The sequence below is a fragment of the Jaculus jaculus genome, chromosome 11, assembly GCF_020740685.1.
Source record: "Jaculus jaculus isolate mJacJac1 chromosome 11, mJacJac1.mat.Y.cur, whole genome shotgun sequence".
NCBI lineage: Eukaryota > Metazoa > Chordata > Mammalia > Rodentia > Dipodidae > Jaculus > Jaculus jaculus.
Genome location: NC_059112.1, coordinates 58,646,299 through 58,668,609, shown reverse-complemented (window position 1 = coordinate 58,668,609; position 22,311 = coordinate 58,646,299). Strand labels below are relative to the sequence as shown.

General features: G+C 42.4%; 1 protein-coding gene across 1 annotated transcript in view; it reads right to left on the bottom strand.

The window, feature by feature from the left end:
• The window catches only part of Grk4 (G protein-coupled receptor kinase 4), a 167,837-nt gene that overhangs the window by 48,365 nt on the left and 97,161 nt on the right, over positions 1-22,311 (bottom strand). The window contains exons 9-10 of the mRNA XM_045161262.1: positions 22,153-22,293; positions 1,674-1,864 (exon numbers count right to left, since the gene is read on the bottom strand). Coding sequence (XP_045017197.1) covers positions 1,674-1,864; positions 22,153-22,293 — 332 coding nt within the window. The remainder of the gene's footprint in view (positions 1-1,673; positions 1,865-22,152; positions 22,294-22,311) is intronic.

Genomic DNA, 22,311 nt, shown 5'->3' with positions numbered 1-22,311 from the left:
AGACCATGCCACTTACCTCAGAGGTGATGATCAATTGGATGGGAATGCTGACGGAAAGGGGATATACAGGTCCCTCTGGAACTTATGAGAAGGGACAATGTAGAAGATAAGGGTCTTCCAGCATTTACTCAGGAGTGATTTGAGATGGTGACACAGCACAATCTCAGAGTTTATAACTGAGTGACCTCACAGGGTAAACTCCAACTAAATAAGCACACTGCTGAAAGGGGAGCTCGTCTTTTTATTAGGGAAAGTTTGTAGGTAAAAAGTTCAAGTAATAAGTGACTAATTAAGGAACTTAAAGAAAACACATCTGGGAATTGTTTATAAAAGCTAATCATCAAAGAAGTTTACACTTGAAAGAGAGTATGGATTTATCCTATATAGAGAAAGAGCAGAGAGAAGTTGCCAATTTCACATGTGGAGGTGGCATAATGATTCCTATTGGTAAGGCAGCTGGCATGTCAGATTTTAAAAAGACAGAACAACAGAGATTATGTGAAGACAACCTATATATGACTAATAAAGCACACTTGCTGCTGGGGATTAGCACTGTGCTAGTATAAAGCGGGTGTGGAGTGAGATTCAACTTTGAACCTCAACAGGACAAGGGTAGAAATTCCTTTTAGGAAAAAAAGTAAGAAAGAAGGAAAGAAAGAAAGAAATTCCAGGCTGGAGAGATGGTGCAGTGGTTAATAGACCGTGCTACCATAGCCTGATGGCCCAGATTTGATTCCCAAGAACCCAAATAAAGCCGAATGCATCTGGATTTCATTTGCTGTGGCAGGACACCCTGGCACATCTATTCTCTTTCTTTCTCTCTCTCTCTATCCTTGCAAATAAATAAATAAAAATATATTTTTTAAAAAGAAAATAAGAAATTCCCATTAGGAGCAAGACATGGTAGATCACACCTCTAATCCCAACACTCAGGAGGTTGAGGTAGGAGAATCACTGTGAATTTAAAGATAGCCTGGGCAACAGAGTGAATTCTAGGTCAGACTGGACTAACATGAGATCCTGCCTCAAAACATAAGGAAACAAAAGAATAAATAAACAATTTTCCACTAGGAAACAATTTGCATATAATTGTGAGGTGAAACTCCAAAAGTGAAAGAACAAAAAGTGCTTAGGGGGAGTGACCAAAACAAGATTCAAAAAATAAAAACCTCAGTATTTAAGGGACAGGTAAAGAAAGTGTTTTTGAAAACTAAGTATACTGATGGTATTCATCTAATTCTATCCATTAAGCTTAATTTGATGTTCTTTATGAATTCTAAGATAAAAAAGAAATTATTGTTGACATATTTCATTCCATTTTCCCCCTTAGGCTATCGTGAATGTCCCTATCATAGTTGTCAAATATCTCAGAATTGTGTACACAGTCTTTCTCATATGAATAGCATTATCTTTGTTTGATCAATTTAAGTAAAATTTAAAACACAGTTTCTTAGAGATTAAGGAGAAACTAAAAAGAAAGCCATGGCACACTGCTCACTGGCCATGTTCCATAATGTGAGAGCTCACCCCCAGGAATGCCACCCAGGGTCTCTCTGCTGTTCCCTTGCCAACCTATAGCAGCAAGTGTGAGCCAGAGAAGGCTCCCAGTAGGGGCCAGATCACAAGAGAGCAGGCTTCAACACTGTGGTCTTATCAGGCTCTATCATTCTTACCTGTATACAATTCTTTCCCTCTGTAAATCTTCCAAGCCACAGCACAGCTCTGCAGCATAGAACACAGCTCTCTGCTCCTCAAAGCCAGGATTGCCCAGGTTGTAAATGTGGAACTTCAAATCCCCTCCGTTCATGATGGTGAGCACCAAACACAAGGACTCTTTGGTTTCATAAGTGTAGACTAAACTAACCTAGAGATGACAGCATCATAAAAACCTGCTTGTTTATTGCTACCTTACTTTATTTGCTAACAGTATCCAAGTTATCTGTACTGGATTTATAATTAGAACACCAAACACTATCTGTACCACATATCATGTGCCCTTAGCCAAAATTTTAGTGTAGCTCTGTAGAAAAACAGAACTTTCTCTGTATGTCAGTAGGAGGCAAAACTTCAGAGACACTTGTGTCCTTACTTATTCATGCTGCAGTCTAGTCATGTGAGCACTGGCACTCAGAACTTCTGGAGCACCTGCATTCAGCATGCAGGGCACACTGCTCCAGTAGTGCAGGACAGTGCTTGTTGCTCCACACCCAGTATTTTGTCATAGTCATAGTTTCAGTTTGATCCAGATTGGCAGGGGTATAGTGGCCTCAAATTGTGGAGTTTTGTTCTATTGTCTGTTTTGTTTTTGTACTAATGGACAATACTACCAACCCTTGGCTTTTCAAGATAGGGTCTCACTATACAACAAACACTGGCCTCCAACTCATTATGCAGCTGAGGATAGCCTTGAACACTGTGATTTTAATTTGTACTTCTATCTATATAAACATATAGGTAATACTTATCACACTTTTTAATCATTTGAATCCTCTGTGAAATGCTTGCTCAAGATTTTATGTTTATAAAATAATTTATCTATTTGAGAGATAAAAATAGAGATAAAGGAAAAAGTATGGGTGCATCAGGGCCTTTTGCACCTGCAAAAACTCCACATGCCTGCACCACTTCATACATCTGGCTTTATGTGGGTATTGAGGAATTGAACTTGTACTGGAAGACTTTGCAAGTAAACATTTTTAACTGCTGAGCCATCTCCCCAGCCTGAGATTTTATGTCTTTTGTTTTCTTTTGTTTCATTTTGCTTGCTTTTTAAGAGATGAGGGTTGAGTCTCAGTATTTTACCCAGACTGGCCCTGAGTTCCTGGGTTCAAGTGATTGTTGTGTCTTTCTCTTGAGTAGATGGAACACAGACACACTTGATCAAAATAATAATACTCTTCCCCCTTCTTTTTCAGTTCTTCCTTTTGGTTGAACTCAGTGTCTTCTATATGCAAGGCACAAATACTGTACCATGGAGCACCATCCCCAGCCTGTTCAAGCTTTTTGCACACCTTTCTATTGCATTGTATGCCACTTAACACACACAAACACTGCTGGGATTTTGATTTGGGATATATTTAATATTCTGAGCAACTAAGAAGAGCCTACTCTTTACAGAACTGAGTCTTCCAATCTGGGAATGTGTTCTCCCCTTATTTATTTAAGCCTTCTTTAAATTATTATAATAGCACCTTCTAGTTCTCAGTATAGACATCTTACACATTTTATAGGCAGGCTCCTTCTTACATTTCAGCAGCTCTTAACACTATTATTAATGTTACCAATAAGATTATCATTTATTCTGGGCATGATGGCACACACCTTTAATCCCAGCACTTGTGAGGAACAGGTAGGAGGATCACTGTGAGTTCAAGGCCACGCTGAGATGACAGTTAATTCTAGGTCAGCCTGAGCTAGAGTGACACCCTACCTCAAAACCCATCCCCCCAAAAAAGATTCACATTTACTATCTGGTTGTAGTCGATTGATTTCTGATCAATTGGTTAACTAGTTGGTCTTGGATTATCTCCAAATGCAGTTATGCTGTTCAGAAATAATGACAGGTTTGTTTGTTTTTTTTTACTCCTTTAGTAATTTTTCTCACCCTAATCCTAACTGAATCCTAATACTTTTCAACTTCCACTTTCTGTGTTGCACTGGCTATATCCCTCATAAAACTAAGTTCAGTATTGCTGTTTCAAGATAGTTTTTTAAAATTTTTTAATTTTTTATTAACAACTTCCATGATTATAAAAAATACCCCATGGTGATACCCTCCTTCCCCCCACTTACCCTTTGAAACTCCACTCTCCATCATACCCCCTCCCCATCTCAATCAGTCTCTCTTTTACTTTTGATGTCTTGCTCTTTTCCTCCTCTTATGATGGTCTTGTGCAGGTAGTATCAGGCACTGTGAGGCCATGGATATGTGTCTGGAAGGAGTATGTTGTATGGAGTCCTGCCCTTCCTTTGGCTCTTACATTCTTTATGCCACCTCTTCTGCATTAGACCCTGAGCCTTGGAAGTTATGATAGAGATTTGCAGTATTGAGCCCTGCAGTCATTTCTTTCCATCACAATGATACCTTCTGAGTCATCCCAAGGTCACTGCCATCTGAAAAGAGAAGATTCTCAACCAAAAGTGAGAGTAGCATTAATATAAGGGTGTGAATACTAATAGAAGTGCTTACTGGGAAGTTTGATAAGCATAGTATATACATTTGGCCAGACAGCAGCAGACGTTACACCCCTAGGGCTTATGACTACCCCTGTTTTAAGATTTCAGTATCAGGGATATATTCTCTTCCCATGGAATGGGCCTCTAGTCCAGTTAGTTTCCCCCATGACAGACATGTCACTATTGCACCCATTGTCTCATTTGGCCTAGCTGGCCAATTATGAGGCTTGCAGTCTCCACTATTGAGTATCTTCACTGATGATTTCTCTTTCTCCCATTGAATTGCAGGCAGAATGGCTTCTTCCAGCTTTCTGTCACCTGGTCTCCATGGAGGAGGTTATCAGTTCCAGAAAGATTTCTCAGTGGTCTTGCAGCCCAAGTATATGGAGTCTTCAGCAATAGGGTCTTACCATCTATTCCTGGTGGGAAACCAAGAGCCTTGGCAATGGCCTATAATGTTTTGTGGGGGCATCAGGGATCTCCTTGGCCAACAACTCACTGGAAGATATCCCATCCCTGGTATCGAAAAATTTCTAGCAACAATCTACAGCTCCCAAGTGTTCCACTGTCCAAAAAAGTAGGATTACATATGTTTTATTTATTTCCTCTTAGATTTTGATTAGCTGTCCCTCCACCTTTCCTTTACTCAATCTCTTCCCCAGAACTCATTTTGGGCCTTTTCACCCTCATTAATCTATTCTTCTACATACATATATACAATACCATCCTATTAAGTACCCCTCATCCTTCCTTCCTTTTCGCTTTCTATCTCTTTTCTAGCTTACTGGCCTCTGATACTGAGTGTTTTCCTTCTCACACAGAAGCCCAGTCATCTGTAGCTAGGATCCACATATGAGAGAGAACATGCAGTGCTTGGGTTTCTGGGCCTGGGTTACCTCCTTTCCAGATCCATCCATTTCCTGCAAATTTCATAACTTCATTTTTCTTTACTGCTGAGTAGAACTCCATTGTATAAATGTGCCATATCGTCATTATCCATTCATCAGTCGAGGGACATCTAGGCTGGTTCCATTTCCCAGCTGTGGTGAACTGAGCAGCAATAAACATGGTTGAGCACGTACTTCTAAGGAAATGAGATGAGTCCTTAGGATATATGCCTAGGAGGGCTATAGCTAGGTCATATGGTAGATCAATCTTTAGCTGTCTTAGGAAGCTCCACACCGATTTCCACAATGGCTGGACCAGATTGCATTCCCACCAACAGTGTAGAGGGTTCCTCTTATTCCACATCCTTGCCAGCATTTATAATCATTTGTTTTCATGATGGTGGCCAATCTGACAGGAGTGAGATGGAATCTCAACATAGTTTTAATCTACATTTCCCTGATGACTAGTGACGTAGAACATTTTTTTAGATGCTTATATGCCATTCGTATTTCTTCCTTTGAGAACTCTCTATTTAGTTCCATAGCCCATTTTTTAATTGGCTTGTTTGATTTCTTATTATTTAATTTTTTGAGTTCTTTGTATATCCTAGATGTTAATCCTCTATCAGATAAATAGCTGGCAATGATTTTTTCCCATTCTGTAGGTTGCCTCTTTGCTTTATTCAGTGTCCTTTGCTGTACAAAATCTTGTAATTTTATGAGGTCCCAACAGTCAATCTGTGGCTTTATTGCCAGAGCAATTGGGGTTATATTCAGAAAGTCTTTTCCAAGACCAATATGTTGAAGGGTTTCCCATACTTACTCCTCTACCAGTTTCAGAGTTTCAGGTCTGATGTTAGGGTTTTTAATCCATTTGGACTTAATTCTTGTGCATGGAGAGAGAGAAGAATCTATGTTCATCTTTCTACAGGTAAATATCCAGTTGTCCCAGAACCATTTGCTGAAGAGGCTGTCTTTTCTCCAGTGAGTATTTTTGGCATTTTTATTGAATATCAGGTGGCTCTAGACACTTGGACTTGCATCTGGGTCCTCTATTCTGTTCCATTGATCTATAAGTCTGCTTTTGTGCAAGAATCATGCTGTTTTTGTTACTATGGCTCTGTAGTATAGGTTAAAATCCGGTATAGTGATACAACCAGCCTCATTTTTGTTGCTCAGTATGTTAGATATTCGAGGTTTTTAGCAATTCCAAATGAATTTTTGGATTGTTTTGTTTATTTCCTTGAAGAATACCATTGGTATTTTGATGGGGATTGTATTAAATGTGTACATTGCTTTTGTTAAGATTTCCATTTTCACAATATTGATTCTACCAATCCAGGAACAAGGGATGTTTTTTCCATTTCCTAGTGTCCTCTGCAATTTCTCGCTTGAGTGTTTTATAGTTTTTATTGTAGAGATTCTTTGCTTCCTTGGTTAGGTTTATTCCAAGGTACTTTATTTTCTTTGATGCAATTGTGAATGGGAGTGATTCTCTGATTTCATCCTCTGTGTGTTTTTGTTAGCATATATGAAGGCTACTGATTTCTGTGTATTTATTTTGTATCCTGCTATTGGCTGTAGGTGTTTATCAGCTCTAACAGTTTGCTGGTAGAGTCTTTAGGGTCCTTAATATATAGAATCATGTCATCTGCAAATAATGATAACTTGATCTCTTCCTTTCCAATTTGTACCTTTTTATGTGCTTCTCTTGCTTTATTGCTATGGCTAAAACTTCCAGTACTATATTAAATAAAAGTGGGGAGAGTGGACACCCTTGTCTTGTTCCTGATTTTAGTGGAAAAGCTTCCAGTTTTTCCCCATTTAGTAATATGTTGGCTGTAGGCTTGTCATAAACATATAAATGTCCTTCAGTTCATTTATATAATGTATACATTTATTGATTTGTGTATGTTGAACCATCCCTGTATCTCTGGTATAAAGCCTACCTGGTCAGAGTAAATGATCTTTCTGATATAGTCTTGTATTCTGTTTGCCAATATGTTGTTGAGAATTTTTGCATCTATGTTCATGAGGGAGACTGTTCTGTAATTTTCTTTTTTTAGTCCATCTTTGCCTGGTTTTGGTATCAGGGTGATGCTGGCTTTGTAGAAGGAGTTTGGTAGGATTCCTTCTTTTTTTATTTTATGGAAGAGCTTAAGAAGCAATGGTGTTAGTTCTTCCCTGAAGGTCTGGTAAAATTCAGCAGTGAATCCATCTCGGCCTGGACTTTTTTTATTTGGGAGATTTTTGATAACTGCTCAGATCTCCATACTTGTTATAGGTCTATTTAAGTGATTAATCCACTCTTGATTTAATTTAGGTAGGTCATACAAATCATCCATTTCTTTCAGATTTTCATACTTTGTGGATTTTATGCTTTTATAGTATGTCCCTATGAGATTTTGAATTTCTCTGGAATCTGTTGTGATGTTACCTTTTTCATCTCTAATTTTATTAATTTGTGTCTCTTCTCTCTTTCTTTTGGTCAGATTTGTTAAGGGCTTATCGATCTTTTTTTATCCTTTCAAAGAACCAACTCTTTGTTTCATTAATTCTTTGGATTATTTTTGTTTCTATTTCATTAATTTATGCCACCTCATCTTCTAGCTTAGATATTCTGTCCTCTCCTTCATCCATTCTACTGGTGAGATTTTCTACAGTTTTTTTTTTTTTTTATTTCATTAACTGTGTTCTTCATTGCTAGTAATTCTGACTGGTTTTTCTTTATTATTTCTATTTCCTTATTTGTGTCTTGTATTGACTTCTTTATTTCATTAAATTGGTGTCCTGTGTCTTCTTTGATTCCTTTGATTTCCTCTTTGATTCCTTTGATTTCTTCTTTGACTTCTTTGAACATATTTACAATCATTCTTTTGAAATCTTTCTCAGGCATTTCCTCTAACTCGTTCTCACTGGAGGTCATTTCTGATGCATTAATACTTTTTGGTGGATATATATTGTCTTGCTCTTTAGTGTTTCTTGTTTTATAATATATATATTTGTGCATCTTGGATTAAGTTAATGCTTGGATTTTCTACCTAGCTGGGTGTTCTTAGCTGTATCAATTGATCTGATGTTACATATCTTCAGTGTAGGAGCTTAAGGTGTTAAGTGTGGCTCTTAAGAATCTCAGAGTATCTACAAGGGTATTCCTAGGGGTTGGGTTTGCCTACTATGGGGGTATTGAAGTAGGCTGAATGGAACAAAATACAGATAGATTCTAAAATATAACTAAACAATATACGCATTCAATGAAAAACAGCACCGAGTATTTATGCAAGAGAAGGTATTATAACAACCAGATCCTCTATCAACAAAGAGGTCTGTTGAGGGTTCCAAGTCAGCTTGTGACCAAGTACAACCCTTCCCTGGTACAATCCCAGTTACCTCTTTGGATGATTTTGGTCTCCTTTCTCCATCCCACTTTGTTGCCCTGTGGGTTCAAGTAGGCTGGCTGGGTTGCTGGACTACTGTTCTGTTTTCTGGAGTTGGGCACTGGCTTTTCCTGTGGAGCAAATCGAGCCTGGCAGCTGTGGCCCCACAGACCTAGCACCACCGCTGCTGGAGCTGCCGCTGCTGGAGTTGCTGCTGCTGCTGATGGAGCTGCCACTGCTGGAATTGTCGGTGCTGTAGCCACCACTGTTGCTGCTGGATCTGCTGCTGCTGCTGCTGCTGGAGCTGGAGCTGCTGCTACTGCTGCCAGAGCTGCTGCTGCTGCTGCTGCTGCTGCTGCTGAAGCCAGCACTGACAAAGCCAGAGCTGCTGCTTACACTGCTGCTGCCGGCGCAGCCACTACCAGAGCAGCCACTGCCAGGGCCACTTAGGCCTGACTGTGTGGGCTCTGGATGCCCTGGATCTCTCCTACTTCTCTGCTGCTGTTTTAATTTCTTATACACCTCACTTTTTAGTAAAAGTGTATAATTTGTTGGGTATTCTTTGGCTTTTTCTCACCTAGGCTGCTTTGGTGTGGTTCCTAAGCCAACATCTTAACTGAAAGTCTCAAGATAGTTTTTTGCTTTGCAGTTCCTATATGCATGTGAGAGACTGGCATACTAATACTCAAACCCATGCTCTAAATCCTGATGTGTGTTGTGAAGATCTACAGTTTTAGAACATTTGTCTACTAGTACAAAGTTGCTAACATTAATGCTGAGAAATAAGTGACTTCAAAGAAATGATACTAACAATAGAAATCATTAATTTATTATTATTTACACTCCATCTTTAAGCAGCCTTACTGTAGAAAATGCTTTAGAAGTTCTGCAACTAGGTGGGCAACTAGGTTTGGAGAAAAACAACACTACATAATCCATAGCCTAAAACCTGAGAATACTCCTTTTATTCACACTGCACACTCTTACCAGAAATAGTGAAGGTGAGCCAAGTATGATGGCACACACCTTTGCTCCCAGCACTCAGGAAGCAGAGATAGGAGGACAGCTGTGAGTTCAAGGCCACTCTGAAACTACATAGAAAATTCCAGGTCAGCTTGGGCTAGAGCAAGATCCTACCTTGTAAAACCAAAAAAATAAATAAATAGTGAAAATGAAATCTTAAGGATAATATAATTGGAATATGCTAGTTGAGCAGCCAGTGGTAAGCATGCCATGTGTCATAAAAATCAACATGAAAGAGACTAAGCTCAGAGAGGAGACCCATTTAAATAAAGACAGAGGATGGGTTTGGTGATGCATGCCTTTAATCCCAGAACTCAGGAGACTGAGGTAGGAGGATCAATGTGAGTTCAAGGCCAGCCAGGAGGTACAGAGTAAATTCCAGGTCAGCCTGGGCTACAATGAAACCAAACCTCAAAATAAAAGGAAGAAAGGAAGGAAAAGGTGAAAGGGAAATAAAGAGAGGAAAGAAGAAGGAAAGAAAGAAAGAAAGAAAGAAAGAAAGAAAGAAAGAAAGAAAGAAAGAAAGAAAGAAAGAAAGAAAGAAAGAGGGAGGGAGGGAGGGAAGGAGGGGGGGAGGGAGGGAGAAAGAGCTGTAAGGGGCCAATAATCGCTGAAGACAGACCCCGGACTCAAATAGTATATAAAGACAAAGCGCATTTATTCTGTAGAATCAGTCAGCATGCGGGGGTCAACCATTCATACAAAATGGCAACCCTGAGAGGAGCTCACAGACTCCTTTTAAGCACAGCTAGGGGAATTTTAGGAGGGTTAGGCCATCTTCTAATGTGATTGGTTAAGCAAGAAGCAGTTACATTTTTACACCTTTGATTGGCTGTGGCCCAGATTTTACCATCCTTGGACATGTTTAGACATGTTTTAGAGACCTTGCAGGAACTGACTCAGCCCTGGAGCCCCGCTATCTTGGGCAAGTCCTTTTTTTGGTCATAGTCCACAGGTATTGTATTATGCCTGGTTCTCGGCACCCCCAGTGACCACAAAGGAGAACCAAACATGAATACAAAGGCAAGGAGCTTTCTTTCAGGCTGAAGATCAGACTCTTGACTTCACCAACACAGTACAAGAGCCCTGACTGTCAGAAGAACAGAGTTTTTATAGGAATCTGAACATAGAAGTAGGGGATGGTTGCATGATTGGTTGTTTTAAACAGTAACTATACTTGTATTCTCCTGATTGGCTTAGGATATTGGCGGGCATAATTGGTGGCCAGGGGCTATGGGAATGCCAGGTATATTAGGTAACCTTTATTGGAATTGATTATGTGGGTTTGAGGAACTTAAATGACACTTTAAGCAATGTATCTTATGATCATAGGAATGTATGGCATAAGCAGTTTATGGTTTTTTCAGTAACTGTTAAACACTTACTTAAACCTTGCTGGGAAACAGAAACTTTGGCCTACTTGTGACTCCAAAGCCTGTCATGGTGTCCCTCTGGTCCCTGAGTCATTCAATTGCAGGAACTGACTCAGGCCCCTGGGCAGCTATCTTCCTGGCCACATGTCAGGGTCACTGTTGATTACCAGCCCTTTGTTTGTGGTTTTTCCCAGAAGTCTTGCCTGCCTCTCTGGAAAACTGAAACTTAGGCCTACCTGTAAACTGGAGCAAATTTGATCCTCTCATTACCCCCTTGAGATAGGTTCCATCTAAAATCCTTGAAGTGGGGGGGGGGGGTCTAGGAGTTGATATTGGGACTTTAATACCATAAGCTAAACGGTAGATATGTGTTCTTTGACAATTTATGAGAGTGTTAAGGATATGGGGCCCACAGAGAGGAGGGTGAGTAGCAACAGCATCAGGGACCCTGCCACCACTGAAAGGAGGGTAGTGGGCCAAGGGGACCAATTAAAAAAGGATTCATACCACTTTTCAGATTTTTGCCACTTTTTCTCTATGTTGTAATCTTTTCCATTTTAGAGACATTGATTCTTTGATGATTCCAGACTGGTTAGCATAAACCCAGCATTGTTCTCCCAGGGCCAGACATAGTTGTTGGAGGAATAGGTCTAGTACACACCAATTTTGAAGGGTAACTTCAGCTAGTGAAGATAAGGAAGTCTCAAGATGTGAGACAGACTTTTCTAGCTCAGATAGATCAGCATCTGTTGCTAAGCTTAGGGCCTTGTAATTTTTGCCTTGGAGAACTAGGGCCAAGATGTGAACTCGGGTGGCCCTGGCAATGCCGAGTCCTAGCAGGGTGAGGACTAGGACTTCAGCGATTGCCACCTGTTTTGATCTTCAGGTCAGGAGAGGGGAGAGTCGAGTCTCTATGTCTTTACCCGGATAACAAAGGATCTTAGGAGTTAGCAGGACCAGCACACAGAACCCACTGGTGTGGTTGAGAGTTAAAAGTATGAACACAGGAGTCAACCCAGTAGAACAGGTCCACCAGGCATCATCTGGAGAGATGAGGTACAACTCCTGATTTGGGGTTTTTTGGGTGGTGTGGCATAGGTGTCTATGAATATGGGGGACAGGTTTATGTCCCCCTGTAATGCAGAGTCCGTTCCCTTCAACCAGTTCCAAAGTTAACCTCCTGACACTCAGGTGATGCCAGCAGCAAGCCCCATTATCCTCAGAGGTGGTGTAATTTTCAAGGATGGCTGTTCCCGTATAATAGGGAGGTCTTGCATCTAAGCAGAACCAGCAGTCATCAATGAGTTTAGGCCTAGAGTTATTTATCATTTGACAGATGGCTTGGAGTAAGTCCCAAGATCTGGATCAGGGTTGAGGCTCCTGACTTGGGGTCAGAACTCCTGGATTGGATATAAGTCACCCTAGGCTTATGTGTTAGGTTGGGCCTTTCAGTAGGCACAGCCTCCTGCTCCTGTGGTGACATTTTAATGGGTGGTAGGACTGGGTTGGGAACTAGTGGTACTTCAGGCCCAAATTTTATCTTTTGAGTTAGGAGCTGAATGGTGGATAATATGCCAAAATCACTATTTGGTTTATACAGCCATAGTCCACATGTGTTTCCTGCTCCCCAGTTGGTGGCTTTTTTACCTTTTGGGGTAAACTTAATAATAATTTGATTATAGGTACTGAAAGCACATGGTCCACTGAGACCATTTGAGTGGAGTTTGGGCTGAAGTCCATATCCCCATCCTGGTGAGTCTGACCCTGGGCTCTGCTTAACTATAATGAGGTCATCCTTAACTGGGGGGTCCCAAGAGATTGTTACTGTTGACTTGCAGCCCCAGCTTGCACAAAAGAGTGATTCCCCCCCATCCAGATTTGGTTTTCTGAGACTTGGATCTCTTGCCCCCTGGGCAGACATAGAGGGGGATGTGTCACACCATGTTGCACCCACTTGGGTGGTAGCAATTTTGGAGTTCAGCAGAGGTATCCAAATCCCCTTCAGTCAATGTGCATAAGTCAAATGTTACGTCAGGGAACTGAGTTCCAATAGTGGCTGAATGGGATGTGGAATTAAAAATTCTCCCTGTAGCCATGTTAGTAACCATCCATATGAGGTTATATGGCTCATGAGGGTTAGGTCCAGTGGGTGGGGCTGACTCTTCCATTCTTCTGGAGTCAAGTCATCAGGAGGCCTCTCCAGTCAGTACTGCAACTGTTGAGTGGTCTCTCATCCTGCAGGTTTGATGTGGGAGTGAAGTATCCAGGTTCTGACTTCCTCATCCTCAACGGCTATGGGCATGGTCAAGATTACCATGTGAGGGCCTTTCCAGCATGGCTGGAGAGTCTTGTGATTGTGTCTCTTAATCCAGACTTCATCACCTGGTTCAAAGCAATAGGGCTAGGAGGTGGAGCTGACTTATAGATTTGGCATATATCCAGCCAAATCTGTTTTTGGACTTTATGGAGCACTTGTAGGAGTTCCAGGAACTTCTGATGGTCAAATTATGCAAGGATCTTACGTTGAAGGTTAGGCAGAAGGGGCCTCCCATATAGTATCTCAAAGGGAGTTAGGCCTAGGGTATAGGGGGTGTTTCTAGTCTTATACAGGGCATAAGGAAGGAGGGCTACCCAGTCATCACCATTTTCTTGAGTTAATTTAGGGAAGGTCCCTTTTAAGGTCTGATTCATTCTCTCTGTCTGGCCTGAACTCTGGGGATGATGGTAGGCACAATGAAGTTTCCAATATATTCCCACAATCTTAAAAAGCGGCTGCATTACCTGAGATATGAAGACAGATCCCAACAGTGAAGGCAGTCCATACCTGGGGATAATTCCTTCTAGCAGCTTCTTAGCCACTATGGTGGTGGTCTCTTTCTTGGTGAGGAATGCCTCCACCCAGCCTGAAAAGGTGTCTACAAGAACTAAAAGGTACTGTATCCATATAAACCCGGTTTGACTTCGGTATAATCTATTTCCCAGTTTGCACCTGGTCTCTGTCGGCATAGCCGGTTTCCTGGGGCCTTTTGTCCTACAGTCAAGGGATTTACTGCATTACAGGTAAGGCAGTGGGAAATGATCTCATTCACTAAGGGTCCTAGGTGAAAAATTTTATAGTTAGCATTTCTCAGCAGCTCCTTAAGTTTTTTAAGACTCAGATGGGTATTTTGATGATTCTGATGAGTGAGCTGTTTACCAAATTCTGAAGGGAAAATTATTCATCCCTCAGCTGTATGGAGCCATCCTTCTTTTCTAGAGAGTGCTTGGCATTTGGTTAGGTCCTTCCTATCTTTTGAGCTATAATAGAGGGTCAGAGAGAGCCCTGGTGGAACCATAACCACACCAAGGCTGTGGCCATGGAGTCTAGTGCAGCCTCTTTTGTGGGCTTATAGGACAGTCTGTTTCCCTTTGCTCTTTTATCTTCCCCCTTTTGATGGCCCAGGCAATGGACGATGGCTATCTTGAGGGGCAGCCATATCGCCTCTAACAGGGCTAGGATCTCATCTTTATTTTTGATGGTCTTTCCTTCCACCATGAGCAGCCCCCCCCCCCTTCCTTATAGATGAGCCCATGGACATGAGCTGTGGCAAAGGCATATCGGCTATCTGTGAAGATGCTTGAAATTTTGTCTATGGCCATTTTAAGGACCTGAGTCAGGGCAATTAGTTCGGCCCTCTGGGCCGAAGTCCCGGGTGTTAGGACAGAGACCCATATTACAGAGTCAAGAGTTACTACCATAGCGTCCACATACCTGACTCTGTCTTGCATATAACTGCTCCCATCTGTGAAGTAGTCCACCTCTGCATTCGGCCAGGGGATATCTATTGGGTCCAGCCTCACGTTTTGGACTTGGTTCGACACTATTGAGCAGTCATGTATAATGTCCTGGTTTGGGTTCAGCAGTAAAGTGGCCAGATTGAGGGCTGAGGTAGGGTGATATTGGATGCAGAGTGGGTTCAGAAGCAGACACTCAATGCACCAGTTGGTTATTAGAGATCCATCAATCTGGGGGATTCTTCAAAATCCCTTCGATGGCATGTGGGGTAATTATGATCAGTTCCTGTACCATAGTAATCTTATCTGCATCCTTAACCAGCAATGTGGTGGCCCCATGATGCGCAGGCAGGCTGGCCATCCTTGAGCTACTGGGTCCAGCTTTTTGGACAGATAGGCTACTGGTCTTTTCCAAGGGCCTAGATTTTGAGTCAGCACCCCCTTAGCTATGCCTTTGTTTTCATCCACATACAGGTGAAAAGGCTTGTAGATGTCTGGTAGGGCCAATTCTGGGGCCAGTGGAAGGCTTTGTCCATTTCTGGAGTCCAGTCCAAGGCATTCTCCTGCCCCTTTGTGGACTCATAGCAATTTCCATGAATCCTGGCACCCAGAGTCCACAGAATCCCACCAAGCCCAAAAACTCACAAACTTCTCATAGTTTTGGGAGTGTGGAAACTGAGGATTGTCTCTTTCTGTGCCTGAGACAGCAGGCATTGGTCCGCCTTGAGTATGTACCCTAGATACATTACCTGACTTTGGCAGAGCTGTGAATTTTTTGCAGACATTTGATATCCCATCCAGTCCAATTCTCTGAGCAAGGTGCCAGTCACCAAACAACAGGTTTCTTCCTGTGTGGCAGCTATAAGAAGGTCATCAACATACTATAGGAAAGTTATTTGTGGGTGTGCTTGCCAGTACTCACCCAGGTCTTCGTAGAGTGCCTTGACAAACATGGTGGGTGAGTTCTTAAACCATTGTGGTAGCCTAGTCCAGGTCAGCTGTCTATTGAAACCATGCTCCAGGTTGCTCCATTCAAAGGAAGGCTGAAGAATGCATCTTTAAAATCCAACACCACATAGACATCCCACTCAGGTAGCAAGCTGCTCATCAGGGTGTATGGATTGGGCACTTGGGGTGAATGCTTTCTACTCTTTTATTAACTTCTCTTAAGTCCTGCACATTTTGGTAGTCATTGGAGTAGGGTTTTCTTACCAGCAGAAGGGGGTGTTCCAGGCAGACTGGCAAGGAACTAATATCCCTTATTCCCAGAGTCAGTTTATGTGAGGAGTTATCCCCACTTTCGCTTCCTAAGACATGGAGTACTGGCAAACTTGGGCCATCCTAGCATCAGCTTTTAGTTATACCAAAATTGGGATCTGATGTTTAGCTAGCCCCATCTGATTTCTTTCTGTACATACTCCTGGAATTTCCTCCCATAATTTTTCCAAGTATGCTTCCTTGTTGGCAGTTGGAGGGGGCAGGGCATAGTTTGTATTCTTCCTCTAGAGACATAGTCAGAATGTGTATGGGAGTATTTTCATTAAAGACCTGTACTCCCTTGGGGCTAAAATGGATTTGTGCCCCCATTTTAATCAGGAGGTCTCATCCCAGGAGCGGATATGGGCACCCAGGGATGACCATAAATGAATGGGTTGCCTGTCCCATTCCCAAGTCCACCTTTCTTCAGGTAATCCATGGATATTGGTTAGTTTTGGTGGCTCCCTGTACCCATGCTTTCTTGTTAGACAGGGGGCCCCATCGGTTGTTTTAGGATGGAGTGTTGCACTCTGTATCAACTAGGAACTCTACTGATTTCCCCTCCACCTTTAGGGTTACCCAAGGCTCTTGGAGGGGATGTGACCCCTGACACCCTCAGTCACTCACTTCTATCTCCAAAACTTTTGGTCCTTTCTCCCTCTGCTTTTTGGGGCAGTCATTCTTCCAGTGTCCTATTTCTTTGCACTAAGCACACTGGTCTTTTTGGAGACAAGGTCATCCCTCCTTTTGTGGAGGGCTTTGTTTGTCTTTCCCCCTTCCATAGGCTATATCTCTTAATTCTTGGGAATCAGATCTTTCTCTCCCTGTAGCTGCCAGTAGTACTCTGGCAAGTCCTTTTGTTTATCTATCTTCTGGAGTCACCCTATTGCTGTAGACCTTTTGTGATATGGCTAGGAGCTCTGCCATTTGCTTACCCATGAATCCATCCAGTCATTGGAGCTTTCTGCAGATTTCGGGCACCACCTGTTGACAAAAGCCATGTTCACAGCAGGCTGATTTTCCTTTGCTTCATGGTTGAGGAGTGTATAAGTCTGGTAAGCCTCCAACAGTCACTCTGGGAAGGCCCCTGTGCTTTCCTCCTTACCTTGTATGACCTGGCCTACTTTAGACAAATTTGTAGGCCTTCTGGCAGCCTCCCGGAGACCACCCATTAGAATCTGGTGGTAGACCTTCAGCCTCTCCTTACCTGCAGGGTCTTTAGGGCCCAGTTCGGGCAAATCAAGGGAAAAGCTGTGTCAGTGTCGGCCTGGACCACCATGGCCTGACCGTTTGGCCCTGGAACCAACTTTTGGGCCGCAGCTAGCACCTGTTCTCTTTCCTCAGTCATGAAGAGCACCCGTAAAAGCTGTTGGCAATCATCCACATGGGTTGGTGGGTAATCATTTTAGAGTCTATTCGGTCTATCAGGGTGGATGGTATCTCTGAGAACTTGGGATTTTGCATTTTCCAGTTATATAGGTTACTAGTGGCAAAAGGGATGTGAGCCATATACTGTCAGCCCTCCTGATCAGGGAGGGCTGGTTGCTTGTAAAGGAAGTGCAATCATGGTGGAGTCTGCCTGTCTTGCAGTCCAGACCTGTGTATGAGGAGGGCTTATCATATTCCCTCTGTCCTCCCCTGGACCCAGATCAGCAGCATCCATCTGTGGTACAGATTCCGGCACAGGGGTAGGTATGTAGAGAGGTGGGTAGAGGTCCTCCTCAGGAATGGAGGTGGGTAGGACTGCAGGCTTGTGGTCTTTCAGCAGCCCCGACTCCTTAACCGATAGGATCATTGGAGTTGGTGGCAAAAAAAAGTCACAGCCAAGAAGGGAGGGGGGCTCTCCACCAGATATTGCCAAACAGTGATGCATAGGACCTGGTCAGGATGCCCAGGGTTCCCATACACAATACCTTTAACTTGGTAAATGGTGGGAAGGGGGAAGGTGCCTCCCTCCAGCCATCCCACATTAAAAGTCAGCCATTCATTCCTGAAAAAGATGGTTAGTTTTCCCAGCCTACTCTTAAACCCAGATTGTCCGCCAGGCATCAGAAATCCTTGAAGTATGACTAGACTAGGTGCAGTGGGGTAGAACTTGCCGCCTGTCCCATGATGTCTCACAAGAAAGTAAAAAGGGACAAACAAGACACATACACACAGACACAGAAACAAACCTCCTGGAGAGTGAAAAAGAAACCAAAACAATGTTGATGGTGGCCTATCCTGTAAATGGGCTCTGCCAGATGGGCGTGACTCATCAGTATCTACCAAAACCAGAGTCAGACTGGAGCTCTCTGACTCCAACTGATGGGGGTCTGGAACATCCTCAGAAGCCCCTGGCCCAGAGGTAATAATTTGGCACATTTGCCTGACCTTCATGGGCCTCCAGATTGTGTTTGGACACCAGATCTACTGGAAAAAACAAGGAACAGAGTAGAACAAATACGCACAGTACAGAGGGGCGCCCCAACTCACCAATTGGTGGAGAATAAATTGCTCCTCTAGAAACCCTCCACTATCAAGTCTGGGGGGTTTTCTAGTAATTGCAGACAAGCCTCCAAATGTTAGGGTCTGAGAATTGCTAAAGAAAGACCCCAGACTCAAATAATATGTAAAAGCAAAGAGTGCTTATTCTGCAGAATCAGCCAGCCTGTGGGGTCAATCATTCATACAAAATGGCAACCCTGAGAGGAGCACACTGGCCCTTTTTAAGCACAGGTAGCAGAATTTTAGGAAGTATAGGTCATTTTCTAATATGATTGATTAAGCAAGAATCAGTTACATTTGTACACCTTTGATTGGCTGTGGCCCAGATTTTACCATTCTTGGACACGTTTTTAGAGACTTTGCAGGAACTGACTCAGCTCTGGAGACCACTATCTCAGGCAAATCCTTTTTCTTGGTTATAGTCCAGAGGTATTGCAGGAAGTGACTCTGGCCCCTGGGGGCTATCTTCCCTAGCCACATGTCAGGGTTGCTGTTGATTAACAGCCCTTTGTTTGTGGTTTTTCTGAGAAGTCTTGCTTGACTCTCCAGGAAACTGAAACTTGGGCCAAGCTGTAAACTGGAGCAAATTTGATCCTCTCAGAAAGAAAGAAAGGAAGTAAATAAGAAGATGACTAGAGAAAGAGCATTCAAGCACATCAAAGTCACTGTTCCCAACAGATCAGACAAGCTTAGCTATCACAAAGAGACGAAAGAGTATTTACCAGGAAACACTAAGGTAAGAAGAGGGCCTGGAAGAATGGGAGGTTAGCAGCAACAGATTGGTAACAAATCATAAGTCAACATTAGGATCTGTGTATACTTACAAAACCTAAATACTAGGACTGTCATTAAAAATAAAATTCCTTTCCTAAGACAGCTAAAGATTGATCTACCATATGACCCAGCTATAGCACTCCTAGGCATATATCTTAAGGACTCATCCCATTTCCTTAGAAGTACATGCTCAACCATGTTTATTGCTGCTCAATTTATAATAGCTGGGAGATGGAACCACCCTAGATGTCCCTCAACTGATGAGTGGATAATGAAGATATGGCACATTTATACAATGGAGTTCTATTCAGCAGTAAAGAAAAATGAAGTTACTAAAGTTACAGGAAAATGGATGGATCTGGAAAGGATTATACTAAGTGAGGTAACCGAGGCCCAGAAAGCCAAATGCCACATGTTCTCTCTCATATGTGGATCCTAGCTACAGATGATTGGGCTTCTGTGTGAGAAGGAAAAAACTCAGTAGCAGAGGCCAGTAAGCTAAAAAAGAGATATAAAGGGAAGAGAAAGGAAGGGAGGAGGGCACTTAATATGATGGTATTGTATATATGTAAGTAGAGAATAGATTAACAGGGGATGAAAAGGCCCAAAGTGAGGTCAGGGCAGGAGATTGAGTAAAGAAATGGTGGAGGAAGGGCTAATCAAAATCTAAGAGGAGATAAATAAATCATATGTAATCCTCCGGCTTTGGACAATGGAACACTCAGGAGCCATAGATTGTTGTTAGAAAAGTTTCAGTGCCAGGGATGGTATACCTCCAGTGAGTTGTTGGCCAGGGAGGTACCTGATGCCCCCAAAACATTATAGGCCATTTCTAAGGCCCTTGGTTTCTAACCATTAATTGATGGTAAGACCCTATTGCTGAAGACTCCACATACTTGGGCTGCAAGGCCACTGAGAAATCCTGCTGGAACTGAGCTGATAACCTCCTCCATGTAGACCAGCTGACAGAAAGCTGGAAGAAGCCATTCTACATGCAGTTCAATGGGAGAGATACCACCAGTGAAGATACTCAGCAGCAGTCACTGCAAGCCTTATAATTGGGCAGCCAGGCCAAATGAGCCAACGGGTGCAATAGTGGCAGGTCTGTCATGGTGGAAACCAACTGCCCTCCAATTGCACTGGAGGCCTGCTCAATGGGGGGGGGGGGGGAGATACATCCCTGATACTGAAAACTTAAAACAGGGGTAGCCATGAGCCCTAGGGGTGTAACATCTGCTGATGTCTAGATAAGTGCATATACTATGCTTATCAAACTTCCCAGTAAGCACTTCTCTTAATATTTATACCCTTATATTAACACTACTCTCACTTTGGGTAGAGAATCTTCTCTTTTCAGATGGCAGTGACCTTGAGATGACTCAGAAGGTATCATAGTGCTGGAAAGAAGTGACTGTAGTACTAACATCTCGATCACACCTTCCAAGGCTCAGGGTCTAATGTGGAAGAGGTGGCAGAAAGAATGTAAGAGCCAAAGGAAGGGTAGAACTCCTTACAACATGCTCCTCTAGACACAAAATGGCCTGCATATCCATGCCTCATAGTGCCTGACACTACCTACACATGACCATCAGAAGAGGAGGAAAAGATCATGACATCAAAATAAAAGAGAGACTGACTGAGATGGGGAGGGGATATGATGGAGAATGGAATTTCAAAGGGAAAAGTGGGTGGGGGAGGAAGGGTATTGCCATGAGATATTTGTTATAATCATGGAAAATGTTAATAAAAATTGAGAAAAATAAATAAATAAATAAAAATAAAATTCCTCCCAACAGGAGACACCAAAACCCCAGCAAAAACTCACTGAAGAAATAAGCACTATATAAGAGAATACTGTGATGATTAGGTTTGGCAAATTGACTGGATTTAGAATTATCATGGGGGGGGGACTGCGAGAGGGCTCATCAGTTCAGGTGTCTGCTTGCAAAGCCTTCTGGCCCAAGGTTCAATTCCCCAGCCACTCATGTAAAGCTAGATGTAAAATGTGGCTTTTGGTTGGTTTTTTTTGCAGTGGCAAGACAGCTTGTGCTAGAGTGAAACCCTACCTCGAAAACAAAAACAAAAATAAAAATAAAAATAGACACCCTATTAAACACACACACATAATTTTTAAAATAGAATTACCATGGGAACACACCTCTGGGTATGTCTATGAGGGTTCCAGTAGTTTAAATGGATGATGTCCCCCAATTGATTAAGGAATTTATTTAAAAGCTTGTAATTTGGATTTCCAGCCACCTGGCTGGAGGTGTCACTAAGGGTAGGGTCCTAGGATCCAGCCCTAAGGTATGGAAGTGGATTTGGAATTCAGTCTAAAGATATGCAAATGGATTGAGTTTTGCCTGGAATTCCTGAAGTATACTTGCTTGTGGTGGCTTGTGATGTTTTTCTTCTCAGTATGAGCCTAGCTTCTTCTGCCATTATGGAAATTTCCCTGGATCTATAAGCTTCAAATAAATGCCATTTCTCCCAAAACCTGTGCCTGGTTTGGAGGTTCATCCAAGTGATGTAAGACTGTCTATTACAAGGGTGTTTCTAAAAGGATTTAAGTGAAGAGTGAAGACCCACCCTTAATGTGAGTGGCATGGGGCTGGAATCTCAAACTAACTTTTTAAAAAAGGAAAAAAAATCCTGGTGTGGTGGTGCACACCATTAATCCCAGAACTCAGGAGGCAGAGGTAGGATTGCCATGTGTTCAAGGCCACCCTGATACTACAGAGTGAATTCCAGGTCAGCCTGAGCTAGAGTAAGACACTACCTCGAAAAACAAAACAGAAAAAATGAAAGATGAACCCCAGCATTCATCATGCTCTGCTTCCTGACTATTGCAATGTGATCAGTGCTTCACACTCCTGCCACCAGGCCTTCCCCACCATGACGGACTGCATCCCTTCTCAAACTGTGAACTAACATAAAGACTTATGACCTTAAGTTGCTTTGGGCAGTATTTTGTCACTCCAACATGAAAAGTATTTAACATAAAAACTATGAGAAGATACTTACTACAAATCTACTGTTCACTTTTTCTAAGATTCTTTTTTCATTCAGAGCCATAGCTTCACCTTTCCTCATTTTGATTCTTTTTTTTTCTAGCATTTTGCAGGCATACATTTTTCCTGTAGCTCGCACTTGACAGGCATATACCTAGTTTAAGAAAAAGAG